This window comes from Danio rerio, chromosome 5 (genome assembly GCF_049306965.1).
Source record: "Danio rerio strain Tuebingen ecotype United States chromosome 5, GRCz12tu, whole genome shotgun sequence".
NCBI lineage: Eukaryota > Metazoa > Chordata > Actinopteri > Cypriniformes > Danionidae > Danio > Danio rerio.
The window spans coordinates 24,612,733-24,640,050 of record NC_133180.1 but is presented as its reverse complement, the minus strand read 5'-3'; the positions used below and the strand labels follow the sequence as shown (position 1 = coordinate 24,640,050).

The 27,318-nt window shown below is 34.8% G+C and overlaps 1 protein-coding gene across 39 annotated transcripts in view; it reads left to right on the top strand.

Moving 5' to 3' along the window:
- The window catches only part of map7d2a (MAP7 domain containing 2a), a 41,123-nt gene extending 15,689 nt beyond the window's left edge, over window positions 1-25,434 (top strand). For 6 of the 39 annotated variants that reach the window (NM_001327937.1, XM_073949592.1, XM_021475963.3 and 3 more), the window contains 13 exon segments: window positions 2,985-3,065; window positions 6,814-6,936; window positions 7,162-7,274; window positions 9,133-9,248; window positions 9,385-9,785; window positions 11,918-12,068; window positions 13,016-13,187; window positions 14,422-14,526; window positions 14,853-14,903; window positions 15,172-15,226; window positions 17,382-18,216; window positions 21,591-21,850; window positions 24,254-25,434. In NM_001327937.1, the coding sequence (NP_001314866.1) occupies window positions 2,985-3,065; window positions 6,814-6,936; window positions 7,162-7,274; window positions 9,133-9,248; window positions 9,385-9,785; window positions 11,918-12,068; window positions 13,016-13,187; window positions 14,422-14,526; window positions 14,853-14,903; window positions 15,172-15,226; window positions 17,382-18,216; window positions 21,591-21,849 (2,462 nt within the window). In that variant the 3' untranslated portion in view covers window position 21,850; window positions 24,254-25,434. 39 annotated transcript variants of the gene reach the window in all.
- Window positions 25,435-27,318: the final 1,884 nt, after the last annotated feature.

Genomic DNA, 27,318 nt, shown 5'->3' with positions numbered 1-27,318 from the left:
ATGTAATACAGCAATACTGGCTTTAAATTAAATGTGCATTACAGAGTAAAGGTCCTTTGCAGTTCCACAAAGCCATGCATGCTAAGAAGCTGTTGTGTTGCTGCAGCACAAGTGTCCTTGCAATTTGTAAGATTTTCATCCGGGCTTTAGGACACAGCGTTACTGGAGCTCAGGTTTCATAATTCAGCTCATCAGAGAGGAAGGACAGGCAGACTGGAGTGAATCAGCACTTTCCTGTCCTGCGCTTCTGTCCTGTTGGCTTGATTTAGATTCAAGTAAATGAACTGGTTAAGAAATTAGTTATTGATTCGGGCTTTGGATGTAATCATTTAAGAAGCTAGGGACGTTCAGATGGACAAAGAGTGTGTTTGTGTAATATTTCTTAAACCATTGTAAATTGTACAATTGGTTTCAAGTTAAGGAAAATTTATGTTGGTGTTTTTGTAACATCTAATTATTACGAGTTGCGTTGTTAGCCCAAGGAATGTTTATTTTCAATATTTTTACATTTTCAAAATGTAAGCATGTACTGCCGTTTATACAGTAATGTCTGATTAATTCATCTTAGACTTAAAGTGGCTATTTGTGAGAGCTTATGTAATAATCTCAATATAATCTCTCTCTCTCTTTTTTTTTTTTTTTTTTTACATTTTATATTTTGGCAAATATTATTATCCAAAGCCACTTACATATGATAACTCTAGAAACAAACCAATAATAGGTAATAGATAAGATAATAATAGGGAACACACTTTATAACAGAGAAGACACTTTATAATAACTACACACTTTGAATCGTTTATTAAGCATTAGCATATAGTGTATTCATTATTTAAGCATTAACTCTTACATTAATAGACAAGCAGTTTATAACTGCAGCTACAAATGCTCTATTTTTACATAATAAATTACATTTATAATGTGCTCAATAATTGTACTTTCATAATTTGTGACTGATTGATTTTGCATTACTAAATGAGGTAGTGCAGTATTTACAAACCATTTATAGTGGGATGTTTTTAAGATCATTCAGAACGAGTTAGTTAATGATTAATAAACTATTCAAATCAAAGTTTATAAATCTCATTATTAAGGCATACAGTAATGGGTACGATGTATGTTAATAAATGCTTTATTACCACAACTTCATGCAGTTTTGTGACCTAATCTAAAGTGAGGGCTATTTATGCTTCGGAAATTCCATTATAAGAGACAATTAAAGGCTCAGGATCAAATGAACAATAATTATAAAAGCCATAAGTTCATTGTTTTTTTGTTTCTGTTAAATTACTAATAATGTGAAAGGCTAACTTACTGAAAAGCAAAATATGCTGCACTAAGTAATAAAATTCTTTATTATAGAGTACAGTATATGCTGATGTCACTTCCGTGAATGGATGCTGTCATGAAGATGGAAGCAAGACAGTTTTTTGACCGTGTAATAGTTTAGAAAAGTTGTTGTTAAACATTTTTCGAAAACAACATCACTGGACTGTCTTATGTTACTCGCGTTCAGATTCCGCTTATTCAAAGAAAGAAACAAGACAAGAAGAGGCGGACTTAGGAGTGTCAAAATACAACAAAAAATTGGATAAAACAATAACAGTAATAATTTACAGTATAATATGAGACAACATTTCAATGTTATTTAGTGACTGCTTAAACTGTAGTAATTTTATTTTTAATCAGGTTGCAAAGATTTATTTTTCATTTGATGTAGTTTCCTAAATGAATAGAAATGAATAAGTTAATCAAGCATTTACTCACATACAAATGAACTATTAGTATATGTCTACATAATAAGATATATATATATATATATATATATATATATATATATATATATATATATATATATATATAATAGTTTATTAATCATTTACTTACGCTTTCCGAATGATCTTAAAAAACACCAACTATGCTTAAATAACTGGTTTGTAAATAATACAATACTTAATTTAGTAATAAAAAATTATTCATTAACAAAGTATAAAAACACAATTATTTTGCACATTACACATTTGCTTGTAAGTCAAGAATAGAGCATATGTTGTTGTAATTATAAACTGCTTACTAACGTTTATTAATGTAGAGTTAATGCTTAACAGATAACGAATTCACTATTTGTTAATGCTTTATAAAGGGTTCATGGTGTGTAGTTATCAAGTGTTACTCTATTGTGATGCATATACTGAGTGAATTTACTACTAATTAATTCAGTAACACTTTAGTTTGGGTCACACTTCATGCTATTAACTACTGCCTTAATACCTGCGTAGTATTAAAATGTGAACTGTTTATTAGTAGTTATAAAGTATGCTCTAATTCTACATCCCTAATCCTACCCGAAACCTACACCAAACTACTACCTTACTAATTATTAGTAGCGGTTAATTAGTAGTTTATTAAGGCAATGGTGTTAGTTGATGGTTAGTTAATACCGTGAATTGTGACCTAAAGTGTTACCATTACTTCTAGTAGCAGTAAAACTAGTAAGCAGGTCATTTGGGAATAAAAGTGATGTTGTTGCATGAGAGAAATATACAGTATTTGATCAACGGCTGAATTGTAAAATTGTCTGCACAATGAGAAAAAAAATGCAGAACGATTTTGATTTATGGTGATTTTATTTAATCCTAATTTCTGCTGCCTGTTTTCCTCCACAAATTGAGTATGAATGCTTAATGAAAGGACTTGGAATATTAAATGGTGATTGCAGCGTGTGCATGGGACAAATATGTCTGAAGAAGGATGAAAAAGTGAGAGTGTGTGTTAGATCAGCCCTGCTCATTGTGTCTGGCTGCTGTGCTTAGAAAGCACCAGAGGATGTGGTGAAAGTGTTAAGGTCTGTGTGTGTGTTGTGCTCAAGTGCACACACACACAAGCCCAATACACACACACACACAAACTTCACCAATGGTCAGCCAGTCTGTCCATAACGCTGTGCTGTTTCTGCTGTGCTCTGCCATGACGCTGTTGCGCAGGTGAATGGGAGAATGCCCCGCCTCCTCTCCTCCCCCATGACCTCGCTGCCCCCTCGCCTGCTGCCATCGAATCAGGCAACGGTACGAAAAACCCTCGCTGGCCTCTTCTCATCTCCTTTTCCCTCCTGTCCCTTCAGACCAACACCATTCCTCTGTCCCAAACTCAAAACCAGCCTGCTCTCCTTCCCTGGTTCCTGCTTGAGTGTTTTTTGGGGGCTAGGGTAATAGCCTCCATATCCAAATGTGACCCAGGATTTAGATGACAGAGATGCTATGTAAGAATATCTGATCAAGATTTGTTTTTAAATCAAGTGATGGCAAGATAAGGGGAGACAAGAGGAGGCTGCTTTTAAGTATACATGTTCTGTACTTGTTTTGCTGGGCGATTCACATGCTGCTGTATGTAATCTGAATATACAGTGCCTTGTTGAAGTAATCAGGCTTCTCTTGATCACTGAATTACGAATGAAGTTTAGTGTTTATGGGGTTTTACTTTTAAAGCCATCTCAAGTTCTCACCAAAATGAACATTTGCTGTTATTTTGCTTACTGTAAAAGCATCCAAGATGTGAATTTTTTAAAGAACAATAAAGATGATTTTTTTTTCTGAAATAATGGTAAATACATATACAGGTGAAACTAAATTAATACCTGTGGCTCCTGATGATACACTAATGTCTTATGAAGTAAAACAATCCTTCTGTGCCATAAACTGAACTAATGAAATGAATTATTTCTATTATTATTATCATTGATGGACAGCCTAACGGTCCTGAGCATGTTCAAAACAGTTTGAAACGCAAGCTTTTATTCACAGTTTGTCTATTTATTTGCATTATGTAAAACACCAAGGACCACAGTGCCAGCTAAAGATACTGTTGTTCTACTGAAGACAAAATTCACTAAATCTCAGATGACCTGAATGTATGTTATGCAAAAAGCAGTTTGTCATTTTTGGGTGAACTGTTATTTTTAGGCCTCTGTGTTTTTTTTTTTGAATGAAACACAACATGGGGCATGTTCACTTTACCTTGAAGCCAGTACAAAAGCACATAAAAACCCTACAGAATACTGTAGAAACCACATAGCATACAGTGGGAAGCACTCATTGGCATAAAGACAGCCTGTTTTCATTGAGGAAAAAATTCCCCAAAAAACATGTTGATTAAAAAGGCCAGTCCAGTTTATAATTCATGTCACTATTTCAGACAAAATTGGTGTTTGAAATGTAAATATCACAGAGAACAGGGCAGTTTTGAGCAGCAAGTCTGATTTCTTTATGAAGGCGCTATATATTCAGTGGGCATTTGCTCTAAAGCTTAATGGTTGGTGAAAGTTGAAGCAAATATGAATGTCTGTGTGCTGCTGTGTCTTTATGTGTGTCTGTATTTAACGTGAGTGTACATTTTTTACAAAAAATTCATGAGTGTTTAATAGTAATCGAATCATAGCTAGTTGTTTTGATGTCCAAGATTGTATGCACATTTGTCTATTCACAAGTGTTTTTTCTTGTGTTTACATTTTAAGTCACATGTTTAATCTATTTGGATACATTATGACAATTTGGGTACATTCATCTCACATACACATGCGCACAAACACATCTCTGTCTGTCTGTCTGTCTGTCTGTCTGTCTGTCTCTGTCTGTCTATCTATTTATTATATTATGTTATATCTATCTATTATATTATATTAATTCACCCAATCAGTCTTAGCCTGCAAACTGTATTTTCTGCCATCTCTTCATCATAAAGTGCAAATGTGTTATATGTAACACCTTTACTATTTTTGTATTATTATTGTTTATTAATTTTCTAAGCGATTTATATGCATTCATGGTCATTCATTCATTCATTTTCTTTTCAGCTTAGTCTCTTTATTAATCTGGGGTCGCCAAAGCAGAATGAACCCCTAAGTTATTCAGCATATGTTTTTTTAGGCAGCAGATGCCCTTCCAAATTCAATACATCACTGGGAAACATCCATACACACTTCTTCATAAAAACACTACAGACAATTTTAGCGTACCCAATTCACCTATACCATATGACTTTGGACTCGAACCAGCGATCTTCTTGCTGTGAGGCGACAGCACTACCTACTGTGCCACCGCGTCACCTGCATTCAGGATCAAATACTTAAATTTCCGCATGAAAATACATTGGAGCATTGCCTTTTTTGACAGTGACTGACAGTTTTTCTCAGTCGCTCACAACACTATTTACATTTGCAACAGTTAATGCATTTCTCAAAACAATTAGTACAAACTGCAAAACCTAGCTAATAACCTGCAAAAGCGTGTCACTTGCTCAAAATGAATAGCTCATTCCACAAAAGCAAGTATTTATGTCACTGAAAGTGTCAGTGTCATCAAGATGAAAAGTCTTGAAACCATTGTTTATGATAGATAGTCAAATGGCTTTGTCATGTTTTCATTATGACAGTTTACTCTATATTTTTTTTCCAATGCAAAAAAAGTCAGATTTTGGTGACACTTCCTGAAAATGCTCAAGACAGCACTATATAGTATTTGCACAGCCATCTGAAAACTACAGTAAAGTTAGACATCACTGCATTTAGTGAGGTATCTGAGTACTAGACACTGAATATGTATGTTTCATTTTTACTACATACAGTATGCTCTTTATGATTCAATTTATTCACAGCATTGTGCAAAAGAATAAATACACCCTTATTTACAACAAACATAAACTTCCTTTGGGTAGAGCTGTGCACAACTGTAAACAGTATTGCAGTGCATATTGGAACTGAACCTACAACACAGGTCTGTAAATCATCCATCAAGTTGTTCATTTCAGAAGACATTTTCAGGTAAAAAATATAAAAAAAATGTATATAAAATTTGCTTAGCAGATTTTGACAATTAGGTTTGACATTTTTGTCTGTAATGGCTCAAGTAATGAAAGGAGGACTATTAGTTTTACATGGGATGACTATTCAGCATTCAAAACTTTAGTTAATTTTGACTGACATGACATAAGCAAATGATAATGTTATGAACAGCAGAGAGTTGTATGAAAGCAATTGGTGCATGTCCAAAAGCGTTTGCAATTTGCTGGAAGAAATGAGAAACTGCTACTATGATGTGCACAAATGACTAATTGTTTTTGGGAAATGCATTAACTGTTGTGCAAATGTAAACAGTGTTGTGAGAAATGTACCAAAGCCACTGAGAAAAACTGTAGCATCTGATGGTTCCAAACCCTTCCTTTCCGAGAGTTTTCTGGGCTCTGCTTGGTTGGTGATGGGTCCTAAAGTAAAAATACCTACTATCACAGCTGATTTTCAACTTTTAAGTGAACAGGGTGATATGAAATGTAACATTTCTGTTATTTTTTTATTATATTATTATATTACTTAGAGTCTGAGTCCTCTTCCTTTGGAAAGGCATGCAAAGTGGGTTTACGGACGCCTTTCACAATCAATTCTTGTGTTTTTGGTGTTAAAGTATGATTTTTGCTGGCACCAAGTGAAGACCATGGACTGTCATTTTGCAAATTTGCCACAGGAAGCAAAACTGAAATAACTTTTTTTTGAGGGGGAGGTAATTTCCTCATTCATCATGCATGTTAGTCTTTGAATCTTGTTAAACAGTTGCATTAAAAAGCTATATAATTTTCCACATGAGTGATAAAACCTGACAAAGCATAATTAGGAATCCTAAAAATGTATTTTGAACACACCTTTCCAAATACACCCCTCCATCTCTCCATTGACATTAACGTTATGTCTGTCAAACTCCCATCCATCCAATTCATCCCTTCTTTATTTCCCTTCATTCTCTCCATCCCTCTTTCTCTCTCTGTCAGCCTGTCATGGTCATCTGAGTATGGAAAAAGTAAAAGCGAACCGTCTCCTTACACATACACACTCTTCACTGGCTCGCTGTAACAGTGCTGCAGAGCTGAATCTATCATGTCTGCGCTGCAAAGGTAACACACACACACACACACACACACAAGGTTCCTGAAGCTGAATCTGTGTTCATTTGTGCCACTGATAAAGTTTTGCTGTTTTTTGTTTCAGATAGATGAAGAGTGTGTATGTGTGCATATATGTGGCTTGCTAAGTGTTTAATGTCAGTTTGTGTCCGCGAATGGTCATATTGACAGATCTGTTCTGACAGGGAAATGCTCTTATGTCTCTCTCCTGTTCAGTGCCCTCCAGTCCTCACAGGTCACCATATCGAGGGTCACCGAGCCGCCGCAGAAATAATCCTGTCCAGGCAGAAGAGTCCAGTGGAGCTGTCAGTGCCCCCAACACCCCCAAGGTCAGTCAGAAGAAGCTCATCTCTTCTGCTTCTCTGAGTGCAAGGATTTTTATTTGTCTATACAGTGCTCAGCATATTTGGGTACACCCCATTTTGAAAAAAATATTTGTATCCATTCGATTCTCAGTGAATATAGACAATGTATTTTGGAATTGGTATTATGCAAATTGAAGCCAAAAACAAACAATCAATCTATGGTAAACATTATTTGCATTTTTTCAGTTTTACTCAGTTGCTTTGGTCCATTTTTTAGATCAGAATTGAAATTCTCAAAACTACCTGTTTTCTACCTGTTCAATCTTCAGATCATTGTGTCACTTGTGCATATGAGAAAAGCAGTTTCTTATCCCTTTGAACAGGTTGCAAATGCTTTTGTATATCCACACAAATGATTATGTGCAATTCTCTGATGTTTCCTACATAATCAATTGACCATGTCATGTTGATCATAATTTTTTTTTATTTTGGTCTCTATTGAATAGTTTCACCTCCACAACATTAAATCGTTTGTTCAAGTCCTTACATGCAAAATGGCTGAACAGGTTATCATAATATTTTGTCATAATGCATTTTCCTATTAGACTTTTTTCTAAATCTGTCTACAATTGGTCCATTTCTCCCATGTGAATCTTGACTTTTTTATTAAGGGTGCATCTCAAAGGAGATTGTCACATGTTCACATTTCTCCTTTTGTTTTGTTTTGTCTTTGTGCTATGCAGTTCTGTCTTTTCCTTTCTCTCTCACAATATCATCTATTTAACTAATCAGTTTTACAGAAAATATATATGTAGCTTGCCCACAGCACAATGACTACCTTTTTTGAGAATGGAGAACTTCAACAATCCTGAACTGCATCAATATGCTTGTGGAAGAGCAATTGGAAGAAGCTTAATCTCTGGCAAGGCCAACAAGAGCGACAGGATGCCCACCAAGAATATTTTTTTTCATAGATGCTATTTTGTAGTATTTTTTTGTTAATTTGTGGTAACATATGGTAAGAAATATGAAATTTGTAAATTATAAATGTAATTGAACATTCATACAAAAATAAATGTATGGTATGAATACAAATGTTTATTTTTTATGTACTATCGATTTTTATGTACTTTTCAACAACTATTAGATTTTTTAACATGGTGAATAAACAACTAATCATTTTGAGCAGTGTGGCGCACAAAATGACAAATACACTCAATGTTTTGGTGACCTTAGTCAAATTACTGACATGATAACTAGGTTTTGAAGCATGAATGAAATGTTTTGGGGGAGTAACAACATTTTGCAGACATGCAATAAAGTTCTGATGTTCCAGCAAACAGTTTTGACATTTGCACTCACAGTTTAGAGAATGTGACGACTTTCGAAAAATGGACCAAAGCAATTGAGGAAAAACTGTAATTAATCGACATTCCATTTTTCTTTTTAATAAAAACAAAGAGAAACAAATATTAGAACTGAGAGCTATTATTTAATATGTTTTCTTAAGTTATCAGTTACTCATCTAACAATATATTTAATTTTGTATGCTGAATTTATTAAACTTTTATTGGTGTTTTGAAAACTGCACTTTCATTCAAACATTTGTCAGTAAGATTTTATCAATACTTTTACTCAGCAAGGACACATTACATTAATCACTAGTGTAGATAAAGGCCTTTATAATGTCACAGAACATATTTATTTTATATAAATGCGGTTCTTTTGAAGACTGAGATTTGATGAAAATCTTCAATTAATTTGTAAATGATCATGTGACATTGAATTCTGGCTGCTGAAAATTCAGCAATGAAACTGGTATATAGCCCTATGGCCACTGTGTGTATTATAGAGCATTATGCATTATTTGTGTTTGCTGCAGAAGGAGAGACTGCGCAGAGAGAGGAGGACTGGCTCACCGGCCACAGGTTCACCAATCAGACGAGCCAAATCTCCTGCTGATGTCACTCGCCGCTCTGCTTCACCTGCAACACCCAAGTAAAACATGCACACACTTTCTATATTGTTATTTTATATAAGATGCTGACACAGAGATCTCCAGTTAATTATATTTTTATTCAGCAATGCGCTGACTGCAAGCATCTGAATCAGCTTTCCATGTGTGTGCTTGAAGGTTATTGCCGAAAAGTCGTACTCAGTCCCCCTGTACAGTGCGGCAGTTTCCTCCGTCCCCTATGAAACACAGAACCGCCATCAGTGAGAACAGCAAGAATACAGAAGACAAACAAGCTGAGGATGTAAAGGAGAGCAAGTTTGTCAAGGCTGAGATCCATCAGAACAAGAGTATTAACAGTGAAAACTTGGACAAGGCTGCAAAAATACAGCCACCTATTTTCAGCACACCACCTACAGAAAGAAGAACAGTAAAGATAGAATGTAACGGGACTAATGGAGCAAAAGACAAAACAAGTGTAGCTTTGGAAAACCAACAGAAAAAGAACGACAAGACTGAGACCCCAGAGAAAAAACATCCTAAATCAAATTGTGCCGATGTGACTGCAAACAAGAGTGCAGGTGGGTCTAACATCTGAAACATTCCAAACCTTTGTTGACAACATTTAAAAGTATCTTATTTTTTGTGATTTTAATGTGGGCTTTTTTTAGATTATTTGTTACAAATAAAACTTACTTTATTGGTTTGTGTGAATTAGTTAAGTTCAAGTGAGTGTAAAATATTTATAGCAATTTAATTAACCATTTGCACCAGACACAATTTTTACAATCTTTACATAAAAAAAAACATTGCACAAATTCATTCATGGCGGCACTGTGGCTCAGTGGTTTGCACTGTCACTGCAAGAAGTTTGCTTGTTTGAGTCCCATCTCTAGTTTCCCCCAATCCAAAGACATGTGCTTTAGGTGAATTGAATAAACTGAATTGCCCGTAGTGTATGAGTGTGTGTGTGAATGAGAGTGTATGGGTGTTTCCCAGTATAGGGTTGTGGCTGAAATGGCATCTGCTGCGTAAAACATGTGGAGAATAGTTGGCGGTTTATTCAGACCGCTGAAAAAGTGACTAAGCAGAAGGATATTGTATAAATGAATTGTTTCACACGGGTGAGTGGGCTTGGAAAACCACCTGTAGAACCTCTCTTTCTTTCTTTCTTTCTTTCTTTTTCTCTCTCTCTCTCTCTCTCTCTCTCTCTCTCTCTCTCTCTCTCTCTTTCTCTCTTTCTCTCTCTTTCCCCATACCCGTCTAACACTAGCACTAAATTCTCTGACATTTCCTTTGTATAATTACCTGTTCTTGTTGATCTCTGAATTCCTCCTCAGTTGTAAGTTGCTTTGTATAAAAGCATCTTCTAAGTGACTAAATGTAAATGTAATTTAACCAAACAAGATGTAATATTATAACTTTTATTTGTGAAGTTTGTAATTGCCTGTATTGTTAAAACATAATCATTCATTACTACATAATTAATAACTAATTTCGCTGACCGGCCTCCTCCTCCTCTGCCGGTAAGACATACTGTTGGAGATCAGGTGAAAGTTGATCATTAACTTCTGACCTAGGATATCGTTTTGCCATGTGCACTGATGGACATGCTTATGCTCGAAACAGGAATAATAATTATGAATGAAATATTTCATCAAATTTAATGGGTTTGTTCACCCCTAGGCATAGGCCCGTATAAGATTCTGACGGCATGATAACCTTGAATAAAACTATCAAGGTTACACAGTATTGTGATTATTGCTCTAAAATATCTTCTTTTTAAATGTCTGGGTAAAAAACTAAAACTTTTCCCCCTTGAACACAATATTTTTTTTTTTGAGAAACATTTATAATTTTTTGGAGCAGTAAACGTCAGGCTTAATAATTTAAATAAACTATTGACTTCTGCTGACTTTGTTAGTTTTAAAAACAGATTTTTTTTTTTACAATTTAAAATGGTATCTTTGGATATCTTTTCTACCGGAGATACTGTTGTCCTAAAAAAAAGTAAGTAAAAACACATACACATACACATACCTTAGGAACGGTAAACCTTGAAAACGATTATCGTCCCGTGCCTATTCACCCCAAAATGAATTTATTTCATTATTTTCATACCCTCAGAGCACAAATGGAGATTTTCTAAGACATCTGAGAAATGTCTGTTGCTCTTTTAAAAGTCTAGTAAGGCAAGACTTATCCAGAACGTTTTTACGCAGCGAATGCCCTTCCAGCTGCAACCCATCTTTGGGAAACATCCACACAACACACACACACACACACTCATACACTATGGACAATTTAGCCTACCTAATTCACCTGTACCCCATGTCTTTAGACTGTGGGGGAAACCGGAGCACCCGGAGGAAACTTACGCGAACGCAGGGAGAACATGCAAACTCCTCACAGAAATGCCATCTGAGCCGAGGTTCGAATCAGCGACCCAGCAACCTTCTTGCTGTGAGGCGACAACACTACCTACTGCGCCACTACGTCGCAAAACTAAGATCCAATACCTATAAATCAAGAAATGTGTCTGCGTAAGAGACTGTTTGGCTCTTGAGATCCCTTAAAGGGATATTGTTTTGTGTTTCTTGAGCTTTCTAAATTTGAATAGTTACTAATGACTCAATTTAACAGAAACGGCATTTACAATTAATATTTACACTATGCTCAAATAGTGAAAATGACTCTGCTTATCTTATTTCAGACGCTTCACCTGTAAACTCTGCTGGCAAAGTGATTGCAGGAACGACAGATGCTGAGGAGGCGTCTCGTCTGCTAGCTGAACGCAGACGTTTGGCCAGACTCCTGAAGGAACAGCAGGAGAAACAGCGCAGAGATCTGGAGGAGCAGGAGAAGTGCGTGTCTGTGTGACTGACACTGTATTTCCCTCAACTACTGTACATAGTGTTCAGTGCTTGATGAATGTGACTCAGACATTTTAATACACATTGCATAACAAAGTTATTTTTTAGTTTATTTCAGATTTATTTATAAACAGTGTTGGGGGTAACGCATTACAAGTAACGCGAGTTGCTTAACAATATTACATTTCTAAGTACATGCTAAAGTAACGCATTACTTAAAAAAATTAAGTCATAATATTTGAGTTACTTTTTAGTTTATTTAATTAGCTTTTAAGAAATAAATTGATGAATTAAAACTAAAGTAGTCTCAATGAATCCCGCAGTCAATGAGAGAACATGTTCATTATTTTGAACGCATCAAAGAAAAGGAGATTGTCTTAATAGACAGTGATTTAACTCAAGACAAAATAGTACAAAAATAGCAAACAGATTGCGTTAAACTTTCAATAATCTGTTTGTATGGCATGTAGCTCTGGTGTAAGGAAGTTCTCAGATAACATTATTCTAAAATATTATTTTTTGATGGATTTTAATGTAGGTGTAGGTTATACAGTGCATTGATAATCGCAGAACTCCTCTATTAAAAAAAAAAAACAAGTTCTGAAAGAGATCAAGCCTCAGATAGGTAAAAAAAGTAACGCAAAAGTAACATAACACGTTATTTACCATAAAAAGTAACTAAGTAACTCAACTAGTTACTTTTTTGGGGAGTAGCTCGATATTGGAATGCATAACTTGCCCCAACACTGTTTATTAAATACTTTTAAAGCTACAAGATATCAAAAGAGCTGAAAGTTTTGTTATCAAATATAAAATTCATCATAATACTTTAATACCTCACTAGAGTGAGATTTGAATATTGCTTGAAAACATGATGTTTTGTTGGTTTTTAATAAAATGCATGCGTTGGAGTGACTGTTGGTGTGTGTGTTATTCAGACTGAAGAGTGAGCAGCTGAAGAAGAGGCAGCTGGAGGAAAGAGCTCGACAGGAAGAGAGAATTCGTCAGGCAGAGCAGGAAAAATGCAGACTCGAGCAGCAGCAGAAGAAGAGAGAGCAGGAGGAGAAAAAACTGAAAGAGAAGGAGCTCCAGGCCCACATGGAGAAAGAGGTCAGAAGATAATGGGTTAGAACAGCTTGTGCCACCGCAAACTACAGCAAACTGTGTTTTTGGCATTAAAACAGTACTGTTGCTATTTACTTAACATGCATTAAGAAGAATACAGGTGTCGACATGGTTGTTTTTGAGCATGACCGTACTGAATTTGCATTTGTAAGAGGATTTACTACAAATATGGGTGTTTCATTTAATGCTATCATCATTTAATGCCTATGCATTTCATTATCACTTTAATTGCCTGCTCTACCAAATGGTTGACCACATGTTGACTGTTTTAAATAATGACAGTTAAAGTCATTTACAGAATGGTTTACACTACCACAGCATTGTTGGCTTACAAAAATCAAACAAACATAATCCTGTTGCACTACTACACTTGTTTTTGGTTTTATTGTAAAACAAACAAACAAGAAAACATGTTAAATGAGAATATTTCATCATGGCATACTTCAAAAAATAAAGAAACACTTCATATTTCCTGATGTTTCACAGTATAGATTTACCATAAACCCACAAATCAACCATTTGGTAGAGGTGGATAATTTAGAAGTTATGGGATTTGTTGGAAAAAAAATTGCATTGAGTGTATAAACTAGTGACATTGGGAGTCCAAACATTTTGTCTTGCTGGGACAGTTTAAAGGTTATTGCACTTAAAATGGATACAAATGTTGTTGCAAGAGGAGGCACTGCACAGAACAGAGAAAATGTTGTATAAAGTAGAAGATTTTATAAGAATGCCAGAGGAACACATCAAACATATATGTTTGCCAAGCCATTTTATTTAGAATTTGCTTTAGGAATTAAAAGACGACTTGGAACTAACAAATAGGGTGAGTCATGTAATACTAGCACAATCTTCCTCTCAGACAGCATGCGATCTGTTCACCTCGCACCTGAGCTGTTAAAAAAACAAACATATATCTATCCATCTATCTATCTATCTATCTATCTATCTATCTATCTATCTATCTATCTATCTATCTATCTATCTATCTATCTATCTATCTATCTATCTATCTATCTATCTATCTATCTATCTATCTATCTATCTATCTATCTATCTATCTATCTATCTATCTATCTATCTATCTATCTATCTATCTATCTATCTATCTATCTATCTATCTATCTATCTATCTATCTATCTATCTATCTATCTATCTACAGTATATATCGGTCTGTCTGTCTATCAACTGTCCATTACTTGTGTTTGTGTGTAACAGAAAGAGGAGGCTGAGAGTCGTGCTCAGAAAAATGCTGAGCGTCAGCAGCAGGAGAGAGAGCTTTCCAAGCAGCAGGAGGAACAGGAGAGACAACAACGAAAAAAGGTACGGCCAGCAGCAATACAATGTAATCAACATTGCAAAGATCAGCCAAAATGTATATTATCCAGCAGGAGAACAGAAGCAGGGAATGTACACAAACTGTAAACATCATACTTTACTGACTATAAGTTAAACGTTTTACATATTGAAGAAGTTTGAATAAAATAGATGTAATGTCTGGGTTTTCACACAAAAATACAGATGTGAAGTCATTACCTCTTTGTATTTAAGTTACTTCATCCAGCTTTTCTTGTTGTCATTTGCAACAGGACTGACTCAACAAATCTGCAAATACTGTAACTGAACTCTGCTTAAATTGTTCTCTACAGAGAATTGAGGAAATAATGAAGAGAACAAGGAAGAGTGACGGCGAGATGAAGGTATCAATGCAAAACAATTCACTCATCACTCTTTACTACATGACTGTTTAGTATCTCCACTCAAAACATGTTCAGTAGTAACATATGATTTCACTCATCACAGGAAACTAATTGGATAAATTAGGTAAAACGTAGTACAACTGGGACAAATACCTGCGTGGATTACCATCCATGTGAATGTGATGTGAATAGCCCTAGAGTAGAGAAAGTAGAGCGGAAATGATTGCTCTGAAAGTTAAAGTAACAGAATGACCTGATATTCACACAGAGAGATGGAAGCCCAGAGGCCCTTTCTCCTGTCTCATACCCTGTCTCTCCTCCAGGTAGGACTCAACCCCGCTCTCTCTAAAATGCCAAACTATTTTTAAAGCCAAGAGAATAACTATAGAAGTGACACCTATGCATGCAGGGTTCCCTGTTTTGTGAATGCTGCTGAACTGCTGTAGTATTCAGTTCCTCCCCCTAGAGGCACATGTGTATAGAATATGTCAGCAGAACTGCTGGTATTTTTCCACCATTGCAGTATCTTCTTCAGTGTCAGGAGAGGGCATCAGGGGATCATATTCTCTGTCATAGGTTGTGTTCAAGGTGATCTATTCAAAGACTGCGCTGACTATATTTAGTCTGCTCTGATTTACACTGTAGTCGTTCCAGTGGTTTTAAACTTTATTAGATGCATTAGTACAGAGGGTATGAAACAGATCATGAATCACTATAATGAAGACATTCATGCGTTTATTGGATCAAAAATACAGTAAACACATAAGTATATTGTGAATTTAAAATAACACTCTATGCATGTATGTGTGTGCAGGGGCAGATTTAGTTATTTTGGGGGCCCAAAGCAATTCCGGCCATGGGGCCCAAAAGTTCTAAAATGCACCTTTTGTACTTTAATTTATTTTTAATTGATTTATTTTGCTGTTTTAATTCATATAGCATATCTCCTTTCTATGTTTTTTCTTTATGCAAAGTAACAATAACTACATATAATGCATCTTGTAAAACTTTTTAAAGGATTTGTTTTCTTAAAATGGACCCACAACTAAAACTTTTTCGATTCTAAAAATCTTTACCTACGACACATTTGCGCATTTGCAATCTGATAAACATTAAACTTATTGTTCTTGATCATCATCATACAAAATATGATAGAAAATGATGTTGTATATAATTTATATGTATAATTTATACTTCTAGGTGTTTATTTGGGGGCCTTCAGATTTCCTGGGGCCATAAGCGGCCGCTTACCTTGCTTATTGGTTAAATTCCCCCCTGTGTGTGTGTAATGAATGCCTTTGTTGCAAAGTTGAAATTTCAGAATCCTTAACCACAGTTTCCTGTTTCAGTACTGATAATAATAAGAGCCATTATTAATAATTTATGAGAGCCCAATTAGCACATTTGAATGATTTATGAAGGATTGTGTGACATTCAAACTGTACATCTGAAAATGTTCACTTTACCATTACAGGAATGAATTGTATTTCAACATATACTCAAATATATATTCAAACTATATATAAACCATAGTCGTATTTTGTAATTTTTTTCCCATTATATTTTGCAGTACATTTAGAATGAATGGACTATATCAGAGGTGCGCAAACTTGGTCCTGGAGGGCCAGTGTCATGCAAAGTTAAGCTCCAACTTCCTTTAACACACCTGCCTGGAAGTTTCTAGTATACCTAGTAAGAGCTTGATTAGCTAGTTCAGGTGTATTTAATTAGGGTTGGAGCTAAACTTTTCTGGACATCAGCCCTCCAGGACAGAGTTTGGTCATTACTGGGCTACATGCTTCTTTTACAGGCCTGTAGCCAGCCTAGTGAAATGCATGGCTCTTTACGTTGGTCATTTGAATAAAAAATAAACAAATAAATAAACAATAATAATAATGTAGAGCTTCACAATTTATTTATTTATTTTTTTTTCTCTTCAAAAAGTTTAATTGAAAATTCATGGATAAAAACAATAGCCTGAATAGTATTAAAATAAACTTTAATGTGGTTCACACCTTTTCATTAGTCATTGTTTTGCTTCATGAATATCGTCCAAAGTTTAGAATAAAAGTTACTTGTAAAATATTTTCTTTATTTAACAACAATACAGTAGGTCAGTAGTGAAAGATGACTTTACTTATATCAGATAGTATTTTTTTTTTTTGCACAGCTGAATGTTGAACTTTATTGAAAAATATTTGTTTGTATTGACCAAAACTGTTTAGCTGAAGTGACGACAACCAACAGAGGATTCCGCTTGGTCTTAAAGCCTTCTTCAATGGGTTATTTCATAATTTATGATGGAATAGCAGTCAAAATAGGACAAATGAGCTCATGTATGGGACAAATTCTAGACCACCTGAACCATCCCTGGCTACGGGCCTGTTTTACTTCCCTGTCTATTGCAGACTGATATCAGGCTTAAGATATTATTCTCTATTGTAACAATCTCCAAAACCTCTTTTTTCTTTTTTTCAGGCAGTAACCATTTGATCTCAAGCGCTGAGCTCAAATCTCCACCTCACCTTTTGCAGTCAAACTCCATGAATGGGCAAACCTACAAACAGGAGATTGCAGGAAAAAGAGCAGAGACTGGCTGTTCAAATGAACAAGTAAAGTCACCTTCTCACATACCCATAAAAAAACCCTCCCCAAATGGCCAAATGAACACAAGCGCAACTGCGGCGAAAACAGAAGAGAAAGGAAAGGTAAGTGAAGAAAGCGCCAAGACTATCAGACAAGACACTGAACATTTCAGGACGCAAAGTTTACAACCAAAAGAAGATGCAAAGGTGCAGATATCACCACCGAAATGCTCACCTATACACACAGTAGCAAATATTAATATTACCATGACCCAAATATCCTCCCAAATGAAAGCCCCTCCAAATATACCACCCCGCAGCTTTCAGGAAAACAATCTGACTAATGGAAAAAGCCAAACCCTCACTCAGGTGGTCAAGCAGGAGTCCGGCACCCAAGTGAAAACCCCTTTGACCGTACAAATGAATGGACAAGCCACAAATCAGGTATTCAAGAAGGACATCACTGTGAAGAAACCAGACATCCCTCATGCCAATGGACAGAGCAGCTCAACTGCAACTGTCCCACAAGCGAAGAGTATCAGTCAGGCTGGAGGACATTTGATAACCCAGGCCAAATCAAAGGAGGGAGGGAAAGACAGCCCACCCTCTTCACTGACCCCACTGCCAGAGTCAAAGCCCCCTCTGCCTCTCATTCATCTGGACACTGTGGAGGGGAAGAGCGCAGCGGCAGACGACTCTGCAGATGAAGTGCAGTACATGGAGGTTAGGTGAGTTTGACACAGTGACTGTGTCAACATATCCTGTACACTGGACTGCCCTACACTGACCAGGTAGGAATCTGCATCACAGGAAAACAAAAGGTTTGAAGTCTAATAGAAAGAATAATGTAAACTGATTGTCATTTATGCAAATGAATGCTTAATTCTCAGCAAACTAACATCTCCTGGAGTTTAATGCTGTATAAAGAACATGATTATAACCGAGACTTGGTCGGGCAAAAAAGTATTAATTAACTCTCAAAAATGAACATTTTGTTATTAATTATTTACCTTTATGTTGTTTTTACAACACAAGACCTTTATTCATCTTCAAAACACAAATAAAGATATTTTAGATGAAATCTTAGAGCTCTCTGACCCTTCATAGACAGCAAAGGCCTCAAGATGCCTTAAAATGAGTCACATTTATTTTTATTATATAATACAATATAAGAATATAAGATCTTCATTCATTGGTTTTCTTTTCGGCTTAGACCCTTTATTAATCAGAGGTCACCACCGCGGAATGAACCACCAACTTATTCAGCATATGTTTTACGCAGCGGATGTTCTTCCCGCTGCAACCCATTACTGGGAAAGATTATAAGATCTTATATATTATAAATATATAAGATTGAACTGTCACCCAAGGCAAGATTGGGCTTTTTTGGAGACAACTCAGAAATAGGAGACAAACATGTATCACAGGCAGTATCTTTGTGTATGATATTAGCAAAGAAAATATTTCTACAAAATTGGTATTCAGATTATAAGCCTGTTTTTTAAAACCTGCATTAGGAGTTATGTGTTGCCCATGGAAGAATAGAGATATGGTTTGATAAACAAACTCAACATATTTTTCAAAATCTGGAATCCAATTAGGCTTTAAATTAGTGATGCTGACTTGTAACTCTTTATAGGCTGGACTGGTTAGGCATATGTCGAGTTGTGAAGCTTACACACTTCTCTGTAAATTATTTATCAATTATATTTAATCATTTTCTTTATTATTCTTTCTTAATGATATTGTATTATATCGTGTTCAAAATTTTGTGTATTGTGAAATGGCCTTTGTACTCTTTCTGTTATAGTTAAGGTTTGTTTATTTTTTGTTTATTTTTTTAAACATATACAGTTTTTTTGATATACAGTCAGAATTATTTGCCCCCCTTTTATTTTTTATTATTTTTTGTTTTATATTTTCCAAATGATGTTTAACAGAGCAAGAAAATTTTCACAGTATGTCTGATAATATTTTGTTTTCTATAAAAAGTCTTTTTTTGTTTTATTTCGGCTAGAATAAAAGCAGTTTTTCATTTAAAAAAATAATAATTATTAGCCCAGTTAAGCTAAATATTTCGATAGTCTACAGAAAAAAACATCGGTTTACAATAACTTGCCTAATTACCCTAACTTGCCTAGTTAACGTAATTAACTTAGGTAAGCCTTTAAATGTCACGTTACGCTGTATAGAAGTGTCTTGAAAAATATTTAGTCAAATATAATTCACTGTCATCATGACAAAGATAAAATAAATCAGTTATTAGAGATGAGTTATTAAAAAAAAAAAAAACAATGTGTCAGGTCAAAGTCAGTTCTCGTTTACTGTAGGGGATTCAAGATATTGCCGTTACACTTTAATTATTTGATTATTACACAAAAATTATTTTTGCTGCTTGTTCAAATGACTCATTCAAATGGCCCAAGAGCTCCCAGACTTCATCTAAAATATCTTCATTTGTGTTTCGAAGATGAATGAAGGTATCAGAGGATTGGAACAACACAGGGATGTTTTTACATTTTTGGGTGAACTTATCTTTTAAACAAGACAGTATTTTCAAATAAAAAAAACTAAAATAACTAAATGGAGGATTAATTTAAATTGCACAATATATTTAAAGACAAAGCTTTTTTCTGAATGTTTTTTTTTTTAGTTTTACTGTATTTGATAAAACATTCTTTGTTTCATGTTTGGCGCCTTTCAAAAAGCTTGCATATGTACATGTACATGTACTGTATGTGCAGTATTAGGGGTGTAATGGTACACATATATTTAAATATAGAACACTCTTGTGACAAGTCTTTTGTAGTAAGTGAATATTGTTCTTCTTCAAACTCTTTGTGTGTGGATTGTTATTTCAAACTGAGTTTTGTAAACAAATCAAAAACAGGATATGGTCACAATATGTGATCATATGAAGGATAGAATGCTCAAGCATACCTGTTTTTTCTTGTCATACTCTGAATGTTGTTTAGTACAGGTGTCTGAAACACGTCAAGGTGTTTTCTGTGTGTGTAATGAAAGACTTCCTGCTAATGTTTGAAAGCTTCACACATTTTTTAGTTCTTCACAAGTTCTCAACTGTTAAAAAAATCCCATATACTGGACACCATATATGTGTTGTTGCAGCATTATTGACAGTTTTTGTTAATTAAGAAATGCACATCATTTGGTTCAGTAAACCACTGCTCGTTTACTAAACACTAAAAGGTTTGTTTTTCTTGTGATGGAAAACATGTTCAATCATGATTTTTTTTGTGTACTGTTACATCCCTAATATGTAGGAATTATTTTGTTTAAATCTCCTACAAAAACTGTCATCTGTAAAAAAAAAGGACATCTGTTAAAAAAGAAATAAAAATTGCTCATTTACTGTACCCAATAAAGCTTCCCTGTCTCTCTCAGAGAAATATAAGATTAAAAATAGCATTTATTACTGTAACTTTTATATACAAACACACACACATATATAAAGCAATATATAAAGCACATTACACAAAAATGAGATTTAGAAAAAAAAAAAAAAAACAGGTAATAGATATGACTGTATTGTACAGAAACGACAACTTATTACCACATTGACCACATTGTATTATAAGATGTGTACAAAGCAAAATCATTTATATATTTAAATATGTAAATGATATATTCAGTGGATTGCAATTAAGTTTTTTAGCATTTTAAAAACGTTCTGTCTGTGAAAATATCATTTATGACATGTAAAAACACTCAGAAATAGCCACTGGGGTGGTATCTTTTGAAAAAGTAAATTTTTTGTTCTTTAAAGGTACATTTTAAATTAATACCATAAAAGTACAAATGTGTACCTCGTTGTACATTAAGGGTAAAAATTTTTACCTTAAAAGGTACAAAAGTAAACCATAAAGGTACTAATGTCCACCTGTATAGTACAAAAATGTACCTTTTAAACAGGTACCACTCCAGTGATAGATTTGGTACCTTTATTTGTGTGTGAAGATGATGCCTTTGATACGTTGTTCATTATTCCTAGACATTTAGCCATTAACATGTTTGGTGGTCCCAACTAAAGCACGTAAAATTTACTGGGAACATTGTGCTCTTCGATTTTATGCATTCTCAGCCCCGTCTCAAAAGAGGAGTTGATCTCCATCCCTGAATTCTCCCCGGTGAACTCACCCCAGCAGAATGGCACGAGTAACATGCGCGCTCTTGAGGACCTTCTGGATCTGACGGGGCAAGTAGCTTATCCCAGACTCTCTCCTGCTGCCAGCCTGGGCGACTGCAACAAAAACCTCATTGAAGGGGTCTGTAGTCCTGGATCCGACTCTAAACTCCTCTCCTCCAATTCTCCAGCCTCTGACAAACACCATGTACAATAAGGTAAATGACTCCTCGACTGCTGAAAGGAAATTGTATCTTTGGGATGCTGGACAACAAAACCAGTCATAAGGTTATTTTGTATGCGTTTATACATCAGGATTGGACTGAGAAACAACTATTTGAATATCTGGAGTCTGAGGGTTAAACAATTTAAATATTGAGAACAAAAGCTCTAGGGGTGACACGGTGGCGCAGTGGGTAGCACTGTCTCCTCACAGCAAGAAGGTCGCTGGTTCGATCCCCGGCTGGGTCAGTTGGCATTTCTGTGTGTAGTTTGCATGTTCTCCATGTGTTGGTGTGGGTTTTCTCTGGGTGCTCCGGTTACTCCCACAGTCCAAAGACATGCGCTATAGGTGAACTGAATAAACTAAATTGTCTGTAGTGCATGTGTGTGTGTGTGTGTGTGTGTGTGTGTGTGTGTGTGTGTGAATGAGTGTGTATGGGTGTTTTCCAATACTGGGTTGCAGCTGGAAGGGCAGCCACTGTGTAAAACATATGCTGCAAGTTCTGCTGTGGCGACCCCTGATTGATAAATGACCTTGCCGAAAAGAAAATGAATGAATGAATAAAAAAGCTCTTAAATGAAGAAAAACCCTCCTAAAAGATCTGTCTAAATTCAGCTCTTGTCAGTGCACATTACAAAAAATAAGATTTGATATATTTGAAAAAAGAAAATGTACTAAATGTCTTAATGATCTTTGATTTTTACTATCTAACCTGATCTTCACTTAACATACGAATTAAATTTTACATAAAAGAAAAGTATTGTTGGATAATCCTACAAATACACTAGTGTAAAAGACTGGTTTTGTGGTCCAGGGTCCCATTTGTGGCAAAAATACATTTTTCAGCTAAAAAAGCTGTGTATTTTGTATTTTAAGATTTTAAATAAATGCAAAACTACTGTAAATTATATTACAATTAACAATGGTTTCTAACAATTAAAGGCTTTTCTAGCTGCATGTGTTTTAAGATTTCATTTATTCATTCCTCCAGTCTTGAGTTTCACACAATCCTTCAGAATTTATTCTATTATGTTAATTTGGTGCTAGTAAATGTTTATTATTGTTGTTATTATTATTATCAATATTAATATTAGTTTGTGCTCTTTAATATGTTTTTTGAATGCCGTATTTGATCAAATAAATGCATTCTTGCTGAATAACAGTATCTATGCATTTCAGAAATTAAACGCAAACATTTTTTTGCTGGTTGTTCAACTTAAGTGAAATAAGCTGAAACAACACAATTCTTATCCATCAAAAATTAAGTTTTGATTAATTTAAAGTAGGAATTTTACTAAATGTCTTCATGGAACTTGATCTTTAATTAACATTGGAATAATGTTTTGCAAAAAAAGAAAAGTTAGAAAAGTTATACAATGTAATGTTAGATAATCCTACAAATATACCAGTGTGAACTACTTTTTTGTGGTCCAGGGTCTCATTTGTGCTTGAAAATAGATTATGATCATTCTTTCTTTAATAAATGTCAAATCTAATGCAATGTGTTTTTTTTTTTTACAAAGCTAAAGTTTTTTGTATTTTAAGATTTTAAATAAATGCAACAATATGGTAAACTCTTACAATTTACAATTAAAAGCTTAACTGATTATATTTTAAAATTACATTGATTGATTCCTCCAGTCTCAAGTGTCACACAATGCTTTAGAATTAATTGGTAATTTAGTGCTTAATAAATATTTAATAATGTTGTTACTGTTAAAATCAGTTGTGCTTTTTAATAAGTTTGTATAACCGGGGACCGATTATACAACCGGGGACATTCAGAATAAGAGCATTTATTTGTCATTATAAACATCTTGAATGTCATATTTGATCAGATGAATGCATTCTTGATGAATAAAAGTATCTACTCATCATTCGTTTCATTATGCACTCAAAACAGTGTTTTTGCTGGTTGTTCAAACTACTTATGTAAAAGTAGCTGAAACAACACAATTCTTTTTTTTTAATTTTTTTTTAACACAAGATTTTTTTTGGGACAACTTAATTGTTTTATGCTCAATTCACCTAAATTTGTTACCTTATACTATTTGTGTTGGGACACTATTAACGAATTATGTGGAACCCAGCATTTTTAGAGTATATTTTTTAGTGAAAAAATATTTAAAGATAATTCCTTGGATTTACTACATTTGTTTAAGATATGTGGAATTTAAACAAACAAATTAAGTTAAACATTTCTAAATGTAATTTGTTTAAATTCAACACATATAAATTGTCTGCAACAATTTTGCAGACATCATTTTTTTCAGTGTAGTATACCTCTCACTGCTCTTTAAACTACATAAATTATAGACCGAGTAGTTTTAAATATACATAATCATGGTTATATTTTCAAGTCTTTGACATAAACATTTTGTTTCTGTTCATTCTACAGGTAACATGACAGACTACGTTGGTGTCTCCGAGTGCAGTGGGCAAAATGCTCATCTTCACATCAAAGTGAAAACAAAGATGTCGGAGGAGAGAAATACTGCTGGGCAGGAGTGTGAGATTTGTCAAGTTTCAGTGTTGTCCTCATTAAAAATGATGTCCTTCTGCCTTTAATCTCTACAGCACAAAAACCAAGTGTATCGCAGCCCTGGGTCAGTATTATGGACAGAATTGAACTCATGTGTGAAGTTTTCAAGTGTGTATTGTGTGTGTGTGTGTGTTTATATACAGACATGTATAGCCAGAATTGCTGGCAAGAGGATTTGGACATAACACTTTGAAGGCATGACATGACAGACCATGACAAGAAGTTATGACATTTTCATCACTGGATAAAGACGCAACAGCGACTAGTTACTCATATTTTAGAAAGCATAACTATGAATTAATAAAAAGTGTAATATGATATCTCTTTGTAGTTAGAAACACATAAAAAAGATTCCTTTGCCAGTCGACTCATTTTCATTGATAACAGTATTATTATAAACTGTTTTGTTGAGTAATTGCTGTGTAGTTTAAGCTCACGGAACATCTCCTGCATTGCATCGAACCCCCGTTTGCTAAGAGCTTGCACCACAGGACATTAGAGAAAGATGACCACCGGTTAATACAGCATGTATATTATTTAAAAAAAAAAAGAAAAGCCCTGGATTACCAGTAATTAATAGTCAAATTTATCCTCCGGTGTCATCACTGTGCTTAGATTCAGTCCTTTCTGACAAATGTAAATCGAGTATAATAGAGGTCTGACTTTATTCCTTGACATCCAAAGAAAGTTTTATGGTCCAAACCAAAAAGCCATTGGTGTGCTTTTGCACCTGGGCACTTCAGTGTACTGTCAGTGTTGCAGGTGTAAATGTCTGGAGCGGATGGATATGTGAGTTGATGAATATGTCGTTAAATTGTTCTGTATAGTGTGGATGCACAAAACGGCTTACTTGAAAATCTGTATCATTTAGCCTGCAGGGAACTTCTTCATTTCTCCAAGTGTCTCCACCTCTATCTCTGAGTACAGTATAGCAGTGACTTCAAGTTGTGATTGCTGTAGATGATGTGCATGGTGGCATGAGCATCAAGCCATAAATATATGCATAGAAATAAACCAATAAACTGTCTTTACCAGCTCATGTGCGTCCTGTGCTTTATATATATATTGCAACTTGTCTGCATTTCTGTCTGGTTCTTAAATCCGATTGGCTGATAACTGTGATATATTTAATATCAGCACCCGTACAGCCTCTTTACCCTTTGTGTATTACTCCGCCCACAAACAGCCAGCAAAAAACAGACACTACAGATCTAAAGTTTAAAAGATGCTTGCTCAGCTGTTTAACTATCAGCTTATGATTTGGATCCAACGTGGAAGAAAGTAGTTTCTCATACAAAAAGGTTTTTGAGACTCTCCATGTTTGATTTTGTTTTTATATGCCGTCAAACTGTTGTATAAACGCAATATCACACTCGTAGCTGTGCAATATGGTCGGAGACGTGCGTTGGCACTGCTACTCGTATGATATTGCTCATATAAATATATATTCTTTATATAAATATTTGCCACACAATTTAAGTTTCTTTATTTGTTTTTATCAGTTTAAATATTAAGCAGTTTAATTGTCATCTAAGTAATATTTTATAGGTTTATACTTTGGACCTTAATGTAGGGACAGATCCACACAAGTTCTCTTGCTTCCATGCAATGTAACTTTCCCTGTAATTTAGTGACTTTATTCTACGTGATAAATAAATTATCAGTCAACAATTTTACATGTAAAAATAAGTCAAGCTGAATTGAGTAGCCTAATATACTTTAATGAACCTAAAAGAGCAAATGTCACTCCTCTACTCATCCGTTTGCACTGGCTGCCAGTTACTGCTCGCATCAAATTCAAAGCTCTGATATTTGCTTACAAAGTAATTTCTGGCTTTGCTCCTTGTTATCTGCTCTCACTTCTGCAGATTTATAGGCCCTCCAGAAACTTGCGTTCTGTGAATGAACATCGCCTCGTGATTCCATCCCAAAAGAGGGAAGTATTCACTTTCCTGAACTCGCTTGCGCTCAATCTGCCCAGTTGGTGGAATGAACTCCCTAACTGCATCAGAATGGCAGAGTCACTAGCTGTCTTCAAGAAACCACTACAAACTCAACTATTTAGTCTCCACTTTCCCTATTAAACTGCAATTCCCTCTCTGGCTCCTCCTCTAACTACTACTACTACAAAAAAATGAGCTTATTACACTTTCTTTACACACCTGAAACTTGCCTACAGCACTTATTCATTATTGCTCTTATAGTTGTGTAAATTGCTTCCTTGTTCTCATTTGTAAGTCGCTTTGGATAAAAGCGTCAGCTAAATGACTAAATGTAAATGTACTATAATGCAGTAAAACTACTGCAATACAAATGAAGTACCACTACAGTACAGCTGCCATACCACTATTGTAATACAACTGCAGTACAATTACTACTTGTCCTGCTCTGTAGCCATTGGTTTCCAAATGAGGTTTCAGTACTTCAGTTGTATTGCTGAAGCACTACCACAGTATATTGTATTGCACTTTTCAGACGCATAACTAACTACAGAAATGCATCTACAATACTGCAAGACATAATAAATCTAAAGTGCACTTTTAATACTTATGTACCCAAGTGCATACCGCTATATTGCCCCTAAATTTACCTAATGTTACTTCAGTTGTACTGCAGATTTTACTGCTGTTGACCTTTATTGTATTGTAGTTGAACAGTATTTTTTACCTCATTATACTGCGATTTTGCAGTAGCATTGAATTTTGCCACATTTATCCTTTGTTTACAGGCTGCTGCTGTTTACTGTTCAGTTCACCGCATTTGTTTTTGCAAATAAACTCATAAAATTCTAATTAGAAAATAACTTTAATCCAATATCCAATATTTGATATTTTAATATAAGATTGAAAGGAAATGAAAAACTGGTGTATTTTATTTTCGTTGGAAAGATATTGAGTATACTGCATTAACAAGGGTAAATG